Source organism: Columba livia, chromosome 3 (assembly GCF_036013475.1).
Source record: "Columba livia isolate bColLiv1 breed racing homer chromosome 3, bColLiv1.pat.W.v2, whole genome shotgun sequence".
NCBI lineage: Eukaryota > Metazoa > Chordata > Aves > Columbiformes > Columbidae > Columba > Columba livia.
The window spans coordinates 28317909-28331809 of record NC_088604.1 but is presented as its reverse complement, the minus strand read 5'-3'; the positions used below and the strand labels follow the sequence as shown (position 1 = coordinate 28331809).

At 39.5% G+C, this 13901-nt stretch overlaps 2 protein-coding genes across 9 annotated transcripts in view; one reads left to right on the top strand and one right to left on the bottom strand.

Annotated features, from left to right (window-relative positions):
• Positions 1–11307, top strand: part of EYS (eyes shut homolog) — an 870368-nt gene extending 859061 nt beyond the window's left edge. The window contains exon 49 of the mRNA XM_065056200.1: positions 5628–11307. Within this exon, the coding sequence (XP_064912272.1) occupies positions 5628–6826 (1199 nt within the window). The 3' untranslated portion in view covers positions 6827–11307. The remainder of the gene's footprint in view (positions 1–5627) is intronic.
• Positions 9933–13901, bottom strand: part of PHF3 (PHD finger protein 3) — a 51917-nt gene continuing 47948 nt past the window's right edge. For all 8 annotated transcript variants that reach the window (XM_065056202.1, XM_065056203.1, XM_065056206.1 and 5 more), the window contains one exon: positions 9933–12977. In XM_065056202.1, coding sequence (XP_064912274.1) covers positions 10798–12977 — 2180 coding nt within the window. In that variant the 3' untranslated portion in view covers positions 9933–10797. The remainder of the gene's footprint in view (positions 12978–13901) is intronic.

Below are 13901 nucleotides of genomic sequence, written 5' to 3'. Positions count from 1 at the left end.
ATTAAGCTGAGAACAACAAATTTCAACCATGCTGCTGTATTACTGGCTAGCAACTAGCAGCAGAGGCTGCAGAAGGGTGGGAATGAGGCTCATCTCTTCTCTCTGTCCTTTGTTCTCTTCTTCTACACGTTTATAGCCCTCCCTCTTCTGCTTTGCTTTCTCTCCTTGCTCCTGGGCCTTATTCTGGCTCTTGGAAATGCTCAAGAGGCCAGCTGTGAAGGACAGCTGTTGGTCAGTTAGGTTCTCTCCCATGTGGAGACCAGAGTACATCACCTTCCTTGGCCATAGAGTAGAGCCACTCAGTGGGAGGCTGACACAGCTGTTTCAACCTCTGCTAGACAAGAAAAGCTCTGCTGCTAGAAGAATACATTAAGGGTCACAGCACAAGAGGATGTGATTTAGGTCCGTGGAAGATAATACAGGGTGGAAGGAAAACTGTGAAGAACAGGATAACAAAAAAAAAAGGAAGAATGAAAGCAACATGAACCAAATTCAGCAAGGGAGGAAAGAAAAGTGAGCAAAAATACATTTGGACCTATGATGGTTATAGGATGCATCATACCAACAAGAAGCAATAATACTGTCGGAGACACAGGCACTTGACTGTGGTGGCTTAAAGGGTCAACTTAGAGTGAAGATGAGCAGGTACTGAAACTAACCTACAGTAAGAGACTTCCCTTTCATTAATTGGAGATTATTCCTGTGAATGTTATTGCTTATAAGAGTGTAAGGTTTAAATGTTCCCTCTGTCACTGAGACAGTGCCAATGATCAATAAACATTTCTGAAAAAAGAAGGTGGAAGGAGAGGGGAGGGGTATGGGGTTGATGCTGCCCAATACAGAGGCTGACATTAGGGCCTTGAGCTAGAGGAATGAAAGCAACAGAAGGCAGAGACTGAGGCCAGCAAACATACATCCAGAGCTGCCATCTCAGGGTTCTGAAGTGGCTGACGGAACCACAGATACAGATGTTATGCAACCAGGAAACCACTGCCTAGAGCTCTTGAGACACCTGTCCTGCAGGAGCTGCTGAAGTACTGAGCTCATCAAAGCCTCTGTCCCCAGCAGAAGATCATAGCATGGAGGCTTCTGCTTAGTAACACAGGATGAGAAAAAGGACAAGAATCACATGTCTTATGAGTGTCTGTAAAAGAATCGAGACCTTCAGTAGTCCAGGAACTAGAACTAATCAGTGAGTTTTGAGCAAAGAGAGAGCCTTTAGAGACCTGCACTTCTGGATCACTGGGGACGTGACAATAGCATCAAAAAAGACAAACACCACTGGCAAGAAGACTGCATCCACTGCTTGCAAAGTTACTTAAAAGGATGATCTGGAAGATCCTTTAGCCTTAAAAGCTAGTGGAAAATCCTTATTGTCAATTTGCAATGAAGTGCAGGAATAAATTCAGGTACTCTAACAGGTAATAAAGGCTTTGTCTTGTACTCACAGAGCACAAGGGTAGCATTTGAGTCACCGTGGGGAAGAGACCCTGAAAGAGAAATGTTAAAAGTAACGTCCAGGACACTCTCCCTGCTCAGGGTCTGTCAGCCTAAGATCCTGACATTGTATTCAGTCCTCCTAGGAAATACGTCAGCATTAGGCAGATTTCATAGTGAAAGCAGTAACTGCAGAGATCTTTGCCCAATGCAGCTGTGTAAATTTAACACTCTCACATTTGTTATACATGGTAATGCTTCCGGCATGAACAGGATGTCTCAAAATAGAGTGCAGCATTCCTAGCATGCGTTTCCAACTGCACAAATCTTTTAATATTACGATGTAGATGAGTTTCCTGTGGAAACATAAAAACGGTGACCTGATACTGCTTAAGCATGATGCTGCCTAAGATGGGGATATACAGACACACCTGCATGTCTAGAAAAAGGCTGACCATGAAAGGGCACTGTTGCCATTTGAGAGAATTTGAAACTTGACTGTGTGACTATAACCACCATGCTTGTCCAGACTAGTAGCAAGCTGAAAAAATTTTGTGATGCATTTAGAATGCATCATAAGAAGTCGTATAAGCAGATACCACAATGGATAATCCAGATCTCACACCAGCAGTCAGATGTACACACAGGAGACTTTTCATTAACTTCTAGTTCTAGGAACTGACTGCTCAGGACGTAGAGTTGACCTGGCTTCTGGGAATGCTGACATCTGATATGGGAGCAGGTCAGACTTATGCACATAATAAACGCCTGAAAATTAAAGTGATGACGAAAACTCAATACCTTTTTTGGAGTGCTAGTTTCTAATATGGAATAGAGAGAATCCACCCTGAAGTGGAGCAACTTTGACCTTCAGTCATTTGGTGAAAAACCTGACCTGGGGTTTGCAAGTAAAAGTGCTATTTTAAGTCCAGAACAGTTCCTTAAGGCAACACCTGCTACAAAGCTCCCTTCCCCTGAGAAGACAAGCAAATGCTTTTAGCATTTAGACTATAAAAAACCCCTCTTCTTTATATTTTACTGAAACAGAGAAGATGAGAGGGGCAGGAATGTGCATCAGAACAGAACTGAATGCTACAACCATTGAAGATTTTGCTCAACATCCAAGGTCTTGGCAAATTGCAGTTTCAAGCCACAGCTAAACTACAACAGTTTACTCCCAAAGAAAATTCAACCTGATTGCCTGGCAGTTCCTTGCACACCATGCAACAGCTTGGGCAAAGGGTTGAGTGAACAACAAATGGATGACTGTGAGTGCCTACCTCAGGAGGCTGCTTTTTTTTACAATGCTACTAATGGGGATAAATAGTCCAGATTAGATGAGATCCTAATCTGAAAAGCTGGAAGCAAAGTTGTGTTTCCCGTGTGTAGGTCATGTTTTCTGCAAAGCATGGATCAGCTATAAAATCTACTCCTGCAAAACTGAGGATGTCATCTCCTTCACACTTAACAAAAGCAAACTTCCTCAGAAAGGTCTTTGGCCCCAGTTGGGGTCATATGGGACAGGTTTGACTACTGCTCAAACTGGAACAGAGGAAACTACCTTGCTTCATGGTCTCCCATACTGAGACTGCATAGAGAAGAAATTTAGTGGTAAGGGTGCCATTTGTTTAAAACAGTGAGGCAATTCCTATGACAGCATAGGCCTGCACAGGCTTTGGCTGCACAACTCGTCCCTCAGGGACAGGACAGACTGAGGTCCCTTGTTGAAAATGTCACTGATTTCTAAAGTGAAGAGGAACAAAGATAAGCCCATAATGTGCCTTCACCTTGAGAGGAAATTTTTCTGGACACTGAGCACAGAGCACCTTATGTTAGACTCCTAAAATGTATTCAGCCAGTTGTCCCCAAGTAGTACCTCTGGCATGATAAACTTCATGGAGAAATATTGAGCTGAATCCTGGGATCAATATCCATGTCGTAAAACTTATCTCAACACTCTGCTGTTCATGCCAAAGACTAAAATGGAAAGTCAATCGTGAAAAGAGAGGATCTAACCAAGGGAGTAACAAGGTGCCTCGAGAGACTCAGAGAGAGTCGAAATAGGGACATTATATTATTTTGTTCACAACTAGCAGACAAGAAAGTTATTCCCATTTGAAGAGAGGCCCAAAATCTGTTCTAAAGCACAATCCGGAGTACTCAGTCATAACCTTTCTTTACACTGTAAATAGCGGATGCAATAACACAGATTTGCTTTTGTAATAAGACTAAATAAGACTCCAAACCTGACTGCAAGTACATTAGCAACAGACATCACCAGGCTTGAGTCAGAAGCACTGCTGAAACCGTGTCCATTTTTTCCTAGACATCACTGAAGCACTATTCTCTAATGTTGTCTCAGACAGATTGTTGTCTAATGTGCAAAGCTACCGCAAAACTTCCCTGCAGGCCAGGAAGTCTTAGAGAAAGTTCCAGTTTCTCCAGCTCTTCATTACAAGATAGATGAGCAAGGAACCCTGGTCAGATGTTTTCCTTCTTCCTAGACTGCAAGGAATGAGCACTCACGTCCTTGGGCAAGTCTGCATGTTTGGGTAGGAGAGGGGATTGAAGGCTGCCAAAGAGGTAGTTCAGGAACTTTTTCTGATGCTCCTTTCTTACCCTAGGATTGAGGTCCTGATAAAAGAAATAGACAAGCAGGTTATGTACATTGCTCAAACAAACGAGATGAGTGCATTCAGACTGTGCACTGAAAAATGAAGCAAGCTTAAGGCCACAGCACTGAGCAAGAGAAATCACAAGTGAAGAGAATTTTATTCATTTTCTGAAAAATGTAAAAACAAACAAGGTACTCAAAAAAGAACACTAAACACATGTAGGTAAAAAGGATCATCACAGCTGGAACTAGCAAGCTAGAAGGAAGAGCTCTGCCATCACTACACTGAAGCTGAAGGAAGGAAGAGCCTTCTCATTCTTCTGTGGTTGTCTGGGGCAGGGAAGGTGAGGCATGGAGCATGTGCTCTACAGCCACTAATAAAATTGAAACATCTCCAGAAAAAAAGAGAGGCGTAATTTTAGTAACTTTCACAAGCCTCCAGTAAATTAAGCTGTTCATTTTTAACTTCACTAAAGGCAGCATAATTCAAGGCTTAGATATACTCAGAAATGAAACCCTCAAGAAAGCAAACTTCATTCATTCTGCTAACAGGTCTACCCATAAGAATGCTGAATCTTTAAGGAAATTGTACTTTCCAAATTTAAAAGTATTTTTTCATTAGTAAAATACTACATGAACTTAAGTTTTACTGGTAACCATTAGGAGAGAAAGCTTACATTCAACTTTAACAAACATATTTATCAATTTATTGAAAACAAACAAAAACCCCAAACAAACAAAAGGAACTTATGCCTACTATTTCCAAAAGCAATATATCAAAAAAGTTAAATTGAAAAGTTTGAAAAGGTGACTTTCATTTGCACTCTTTTGCTATCCTCTTCTGCCTGCCTGTCCCCTTCCCCTATTAGACTCCATCTCTGCCCTTCAATACTTTCCTTCCAGCTTCCATTTCCTCACCTTTCCCAGTTTTTGTTCTTCACGTTTGTAGGCACAGTTCACAGTGGTACCCTCTCTCCCTTTCTATTGCCTGTAAGGCCAGAAACACTGGTAGTACAAGAAAAGATAACTCCCTCCTAATACCACCCGTCATGGAGGCCTCCAAAGAACAATTCAATAAAAAACCTTATCTGTTCCTACAGCTGTCAGATTATTAAAGCCAAAACATCCCTGTTGCAAAAAGCAGCTTCAGGGAAAGCAGTGTGTTAGGTGCAGACAAACTTCCAGTGCACTAACCTGACGAATCTATCACGCCTTTATTCACAGAGTATGCTGGTGTTTATAACTCGGCCAAAACTCACTTGTTTTTGTGGGAACACCCAGCTCGCATTCCTTGGTTGCCAAAGAGATCCTGTGTCCTCCCACCTCACAGTTACCTAGGCTTTTCATAAAGCTGGGCTTTTCTTTGAAGCAAATATGAGCTCAGTTTCCAATAATTAAAAAAAGGCCACAAAAAGCTTATGGATGATTCCTTTGTGTGATTTATACATGATGATGGTACAAGGCTACTGAAAATAAGAATTGGGGAAGTGCAGGCGTGAGACCATCACGTGTGTTATCACGCATCTTCAGCGTGCTGCCCCTAAAAAGTAAAACTATTTTATACTGTTTTTTACAGGTGACTTTCTATGCATATCGTTACTAAATGGATATATACAGTTACGCTACAATCTTGGAGACAAGACCGTCATCCTGCAGACCTTTCAGAAGGTTCGTGCAAATGGCCATACATGGCATTCGCTCAAAGCTGGAAGAGTGGGTAATGAAGGCTACCTGGACCTGGATGGTATCAACATCACTCAAAACGCTAGTCCTGGAATGACCGCACTAGACACACACACAGATTTTTTTGTTGGAGGGGTTTCCTCCTTAAACCTTGTCCATTCAATGGCAGTAGGAAATGAACCCACAGGTTTCACTGGCTGTATACGAGAAATTGTAATAAACAACAGGGAACTGAGGCTTACCGTGACTGACCCCAAAGGTGGAGCCAACGTCGGTGACTGTGACGGAACAGCTTGTGGTTACACAGTGTGCAAAAATAATGGAACATGTCGAGTTGAAAACTCAGGCTTCTCTTGTTCTTGCCCACAAGAGTGGACAGGGAGCACGTGCGAACAATCTGTTCACTGTTCACAAAACAGGTGTGGGTCTCAAGCTCTCTGTATTCCTCAGCCTACTTTGTTTTCATACACGTGTGTCTGTGCACTAGGCTGGTCAGGTAAGTACTGTGACAGTGAAACCAGATTTTTCATAGCAAAGTTCATTGGCAACTCCTACATCAAATACACAGATCCTTATTATGGAAAAAGAGACCTCCAGTATAGCCGTATTTCTTTAAATTTTACTACCAATCAAACTGAAGGCTTAATAGTATGGATGGGAAAAGGTGAAGATGAAGATAATGATTTCCTTGCCATTGGTCTTGCCAATGGAACATTAAAAGTTGTGATTAATCTTGGAGAAAGAATCTCTGTCCCTCTAATTCACAGCAAATACTACACCTGTTGTGATGAAAGATGGCATTTTGTTACTGTAGTTCAAAACCAAACTTGTATTAAGGTATACCTTGATGAGGAGCTCATTCTTTTTGAAGATATTGATCCACACAGAAAATACACTGCTTTAAACTATGGAGGCATTTGTTATTTTGGAGGGTTTGAAATTGGCAGAAAAGTCAATATAGTCACTACAGGGCTTTTTCAGAAGGAATTCATTGGCAAAATTAAAGATGTTGTGCTCTTCCAAGATTCTAAGAAGATTCAGCTAATGAAAGCAGAAGGGTATAATGTTTACAATGGAAATTATGGAAATTAATTGAAAAACTGTTTAAAACTCTTTAAAAGTGATGAATTTCCTTTTCCTCCTGCTTCTTGTGTTAGCTGGCAGTGTAAGGCTTGCAAACCAACATAAGGAAATGCTTAATAAAATCATCCCTAATTATTTTTTTTTTATGTTGAGTATTAATAGCATATCTAAAATGTGCTCAGCTGCTTTACTTATAATTACTTACATATACTATTCAGTAGTTACTTTAAAATAATGGGAAAGTCTGCAGTTTTTTTCTTTATTGTGCTGGAAATAGTTTTGTAGAAAAATAGGTAGCAATTAGCTCATAAAGCCAACTGTCATGCCAGTATTAATTGTTTTTTGGTTTATGAGAACACACAACTTACCTGTTTCTCCAAAACTTAAATTGTATTAGAATTTTTATAATTTTATAATATTAAGGTCAAGTGTAAAAACCGAAATTGGAGGGAGAAAAAAAAGGTGCACTTGGGATTAAAAGAATGTTTCTTGTAATGAGAATTCTAAAAATCATAACATCTGTAATTATTTATTAAGTCTAAAAGGTGATGACATTCTCCCTTCCTCCTGAGTCTCTATCCATCACTTACGCATTTTTGTAAGAGGGTAGGAATTAAGCCTGTCTTCCCACTAAAATATTACACTTAAAGAAGAATGATTTAAAGAGTGGAAAAGGTATTTTACTTAATTCTTGAACAGATATAAAATATGCCTCCTGGTCTTCTCCAGCAGAGGTCTCCCCTGTTTGACTACATGAAAACTCTTTGTTTCAACCATTCACGACTGGAACATGGGAAGGTGGCAGTCAGCTTACAGGTAACTTCTATTCCTAACAGCTTAAAAACTAGGGAGTCTAAGAACTGCTTTGCTGTAGACATTCTTTTCTGACTTATACGCCCCTAAATGAGATTTTGAAAACAAAGGTTTTGGCCCCAGTAAATTGAATTTACATGCCTATGTTTTTCATGAATTTATAACCTCAAAAATAAATAGAGCTCTTCATATACAAATGTGAAAACTCTATTCCTTCTGAAAAAGCTGTTATATTCTAGTTTAGTCAGCAATAAAACCAAAATACATCAAGTTATATTTTAATGTGCTTAAACAAATGATTTATGATAGTATCTACATTTCTTATTTGACTGCTGACTTACTGTATAAGTAAAACACTTAAATAAAATAGTGACTGATTCCTATCTTTTCCTTTTTTACTTTACTGTTGCTCAAAAGCAGATAATAAACCATCACCTCCTTGCACGGAAATTCTCCGAATACAAGTCTTCAGTGGGTACCCATCAGAAACAAGCAACGATTTCTAATTTTTTTTGTCTTTCCATAAAGCAGAGACAATACGTACAGTAAAACCAGGTGACACACGTTACTTTCCACATATCCATAACTAGTGTGCAGCAACAAATGCACTGTCAAGTCAGTTACAGATGACTTGAAGATAACTAAGGTGGGATGCAGTGATGGAATTACCCTGAGACATTTTAATAAGGATTTGCAGAGGTTTGTGAGGTTCCTTCCACCCGCTTCAGCTGCTCTGAGCCCTCAAGCAATCAGCCCGATGCACTGGAGCCTCTTCCCAACAGGCAGCTCATGAAGCCCACTTGGCATTAGAGCTGGCCCCAGATTCTTCTCCTCTTCTAGTTTCTCTTAGAAGGGCCTTTTGTGGTCATGTGATGCCGGGAAGGAAGCGTATTTAGGGTTTATCCTGTTCTCTCGGGGGCTGCTGGGGTACTGCCAGTTCCTCCTCAGTGCGCGCTGCTTTCTGTGGCCTGAGCAGCAATTCAGTGTGAAACAAGTAACAAGTCATGGGAGCACTTCCAGCCAACACGGGTGGCTGAAGGCAATGGAGAAGACAATGTCCTTTATTCCTGCAGTAGCGGGATTTACTCCCATTTACACTAATTCAGACTCTAGGACCAAATCCTGGAAACTGTTGCTGCTTGTTAATTTAAACTCCTAAAAACCCTCTCTCTCAAGAGCTGTTTTACTGAGGCTCTCTTCAGGTTCTGCATACAAAAGGGGGGCAGTAAAGCACGTGGCAAATTTTACATATTCTTTCCAAACAAATTATTTCTGGTAGTTCTGTCAGAAAGCATTCCTGGCCTTTTCATACACACAGATGCAATTTTCACTGCTCCCAGTTTATTTTTAGAGCAAAAATGGATGTGAATGTGAGAGGTGGGTTGCCCGGGGACCGTAAGTAGACTGTTATACTCCTGAACAGGTAGAAAGAAAATCTTCACAAGCAGAGCTGCTGACTTAAAACTTACTCCAAAAAACCAGAACAATGCTTTGGTGCACTTCTGTGTCTAAAGAACCCTGATGTAATTATTTAAACAACAAAACACATGCATAATACTACCAGATATATTCAATGGCACTACTGATATACAGACCATGGAATTAATTTGGAGAAAAGCAAATATAATCATGTCACGGTATCATGCTATTAAAGCTACTAACAAGCTGAGGATTTTTTCCTCATGAATCTTCTCAGCTATGAGTCTACGAAACATTACTTAATATAATAAAGGTTTACTGCCCCCTTTATTTCATGCAGCTGCCTGCAACATATCCGAATTACATTTTGCCTTAAAATATATTAATAATTAAAACTAAGAATTAGTGTATTGTTAAACTGGAAAGACCTTTCTGGAAAGAAGAGGATTTTCAACAGCAAAGTGCAAAATGCTACGTCAGTACATAACGTCACGTGAAAAAATAAACAATCGACCAACCTACCAACACTGAAAACCAGAACAATAAGCCTAATTTTTTTATATATGGTGGAATATTTTTGTTGTTTCTGACAGACTCAAACTGAACAGTGTATTTTAAGAAGTATAAGAGCAGGAGATTTGTTTTCACATTTGCCTTTTTTTGCTTTTTGTTTTGCATCAGTGGATGACAGTCTCCACAAAATATCGATTTACTGGAAGTCCCAATGGTACAAAACACCCTTCTGCCCTTCTCCCCCACTCTTCACCCCCCAAAACTTGAAACATCCGAGCCATGAAGTGTAGAACAAATGTGGCATTGTGTAACTCAGCCTGCTATATTCGTTTAGCCTACAGTTTCACACCTATGAAATCAAACACAGACAGTATGTGAGAAAGTTTTATCGTTTTAGAATCAAAATATCCCTTAAAATATTTACATTTTACAGTAAAAAGGATAGCAAAACACAAAGTAATGTACAAGCTTAGATATTCAAGTTTTTGAAGCATGGAAAATGGTGGGAGAAATGAATTTACTACTACAAATCATATTTTCAAGAATTTAGGTTAAAAATGCTTTCTTATTAAAACAAGTGCAGTTTAAAGCAGTAACATTTGAGCAGCTCAGCCTTTCAATTTCTGGTCACAAACTGCTTCAGATGCTTAGGAAATACTTGAAAAACTAATGAAACACACTTCAATTATTTTGTTGGCCTACTGAATAATTTAAAAAAAAAACACCAACTCTTCACACCTCCGGACATATTATATTTTGTTATAATGTTTGTGGATTCTGAGGCCCTTTGCTACAGTCTGTAAAAACAGTGCAATTTAAAAAGGTTATTGTATGAAATTCACCTTGAAAATTAGCAGAGCATCTTAAAACAGAAGAGAGCACAAATTACCAAAGGCAGCAATTATACTGCAGACTTAAGCCAACTTCATCAGCTAAGAAAATTTCTAAGCCTTTATTGCATATTAATAAAAGAAATCTTGAAAATTTTGAATATACAGCAATGTAAAACTTTTAAAAATATTGAACTCCTACTTCTAGCGATAGTTGGTATAATGAAAAAAAGGATGAGTATTGGTACATCGAGTGGTACCAGAAGACAGACTTGTTTCTGCAAAACACCAACACTGAATAAAAAAGATGGCACAATCCTAGCAGGCTTTTTTTTTATACAAAGTTTTATGACGTTACTCTAACAGTTTATTTAAATAGGATTTTAAAAGACTGCCTGCATCTTTTTACCTTTTGCTTTTAGTTTTATCACTGTGGTCCCTATGTCTCTCTCTGTTCTTCTCACTTTCTCGTTCTCTATGCTTCTCTTTGCCTTTCTCCCTCTCCTTATCTTTTTCATGAGCCTGTTCTTCACTTTTAGGCTTTTCCGTCTTTTTTTCTGGATTTCTAGTCTCTCTGGGGCTTTTTCCATCAGCAGCCCTGTCACTGTGGGGAGACCGCAATCTTTCTTTGTCTCTCTGTCCTTCCTCTCTGCTTTTCCTCTCTCTCTCTTTTTCTTGGTTTCTGTCTCTGCGTCTGTTTCTTTCAGAATCTGGCTCCCAATATTTTTCGTTGTTCCACTCTTTCTCATGTCTGTCTTTCTTTTGGGGATGGGATTCACTGTAAAATCTTTGCCTGTGTTGATCATTTTTTCCTCTACTGAATCCTCTCTCCAAATGCTGTTCTTGTCTGCCCCAAGGATCGCTGTGGCGTCTTTCTTGTCTCCTACTATCTTTACTCTGAAAAAAATTTTCTGGCCCCAAAAATCTTGATTGTTTGTGAGCCACCGGTAGCCCTTGTCCAATGGGTCCGGCATAGCGCGGTGGCTGACCTGATAAATGAGCAACAGGTGGCCATGGCATCATCGGATTCTGAGAAAAGCCAAAGCCTGGAGGAGGAAGAAGCGGAGGTGGTAAATGAGGAGGAAATCCAAACATAGGGTTGTTCTGTGGGGGAAAGTTATGAGGTGCAGGAGCCTGAAACTGAAATCCAGGGGGATTAGGTTTAGGATGCTGGAAATTCTGCTGTGGAGGTCTAACAGATGGGAAGCTGCCACTTGTAACAGGGCTTTGGACTTTGGAAATGAATTCAGAACGAGAAGAGTTTTCAGATTCAAAATGAGATGAAGCTGCTGCTGGTCCTCTTCTAAATGAGTTCACTGTTTCAATGTTTTGCATCAGTGCATCTTCCTGCGAGTGTTTGGTACCTTCCGTTTGTGATGCACACACGTTATCTGCTTTTGCTGCAGCTGAACTGTACTGTGCCTCACTGGTTTGCGGGTCACTTTGATACAGGCTTAAGCCCACTTCTCCAGAAGATCGTTTATTTTCTGGTTCCACTTGATCATTTCCTGAAGCATTCTGTCGGTCTTCATTTCTGCTAATGTCTCCTTCCTTGTTTTCCAAAGTATTAGTCTGCTGGCTTCGTCCAGCTGCCTGTCGTGGGTCTCGTTTAAGATTAATAAATGGTGGTGATTTAGAGGTATTAGCAGTGCTACCTTCAGCAGAGCCAACATTAATGTTGTTCTCATTGTTTATTTTCCCTGCATTTGGTGAGGAAGAAAAGCTGGAACTTGTGGTCCTTCTAACTTCCTGTGCAACATTATCCTTGTCAGGTAACTGCTGTTTTGGGTCATTTTCTTTACTTTCTTCAGTTTCTTTATTCTGTGACTGAGCAGATAAATTTGCTAAAAATGCTTCTGTAGAGACATCTGGAGGTTTTCCCTTAAGACTCAGCCCTATTAAAGATCCAGCACTTCTTGCAGAACTTGAGGTACCTACAGCTGCTGCATCCACAGTTACAGTTGCGTTAGTGGACTCTTGTAGATCATCCAAACCAGTCTTTGCTTCACTACCTTCAGTAGTTACATCAGCAACATCCATGTTTTCTTCTTTTGAGGTTGACTGCTCATTTAATAATGGTATGTCTTCACTGGAACCTGCTTCTGACTTGCTGGGCTCATATGCTTGCCCTGTCGTACCCAACAGGCTTTGAAGAATATCATCGACTGGGAGCGGTTTATTTGCAAGCTCCAGAGTTGAAGGCTGATTTTCCCATCCAACCAAGACTCCAGGAAGAAATCTGAGGGGCTTTGGTGGTTCATGTTTGGTACTTTCTACCAATGGTTCAGTAACTGCTGGAACATCATCTATATTAGATTGCTGAGGTTTATTTCTCTGCTTGTGTAGCACAGTTGTGAAGGAATTAAAAAAATCATTTTCCTCTTCTTCTTCTAGTGCCAACTCATGATGAGAAACTTCAGGTTTGTTTGGCTTGCTTTTCTTCTCTGGTGGCAAGCTACTCAAGGTACTTTCAGAAGTTTCATCCACAAAACTACTAGTAACACTTGCAACAGCAGTAATCTGCCTCTTCATTTTCTGGCGAATTATCAATCCCAGTAATAAGTTTGGTCGATGTATTTCAATCCCTGTACGAAATTGTAACAGCAATTTATCATCTCCTTATGTTTTGGTTAAGATAATCATTTTAACAAAAATAACGTGCATACTCATATATTATAGAAAGCATTTTATGACATCTGAAATTTCCATCATTAAACATAACAAACAAAATTATCAAAAATGTATTTCCAACATAAAAATTATTACTTCAAACACTGCAAATTAAAATTGCTTTAAGTACTATATTGCCCACTATAACTTCAAAATGCAGATTACAAGACAGGTATATAGGACATCTCGTCACATAAGAAAAAGCACAGAAGTTAAACATCATGTTAGTTTAAGACAGCTACAGTCTGCTAACAGTGGTAGCAAAGCACAAGAGGGAAAAAAAAAATACTTGCACTCTTGCAACCACCAAGTCCCCAAATTGATTTAATTTAGAGGTACTTCAAAGATCTACCAAGAGTGACATTCCAAAATGCTTCCCTCACTCCACAAAGGTCTGGTATTTCAAGGTATACTATTAGCTATCTCTTCACTATGTATATTTTGTTCTGTGTAATTTAGGTTCTTGCAAAAAAAAAAGTGTGTTGTAGCTCATCATGTCTTCATTTCGGCCCTGCCTATCTCAAAAGAAGAAATTGTCCACAAATTTTTATAATCAAAATAAATCGATACAAAATAACTCAGGTATATTCGGAACAACTGAGAGCCGTTTCAGGATCTTTTCTTCCTTGCCCACACGTTTTTTAAACTTTCTATGTCTTTTTTTTTTTTTTTAAGAAAATTTGGAACACTTGAGAAAGAAAATTAATTAGTAGATTTCAAATAATGAAAAATAATATTTTAAAGTTCAAGTATTAATTTGGAACTCAGTATGCCTGCTATCATAGTTCACTTGCATCACTGAATTTACTGAAACTGTAACCTACAAAGCCACCTGGGTT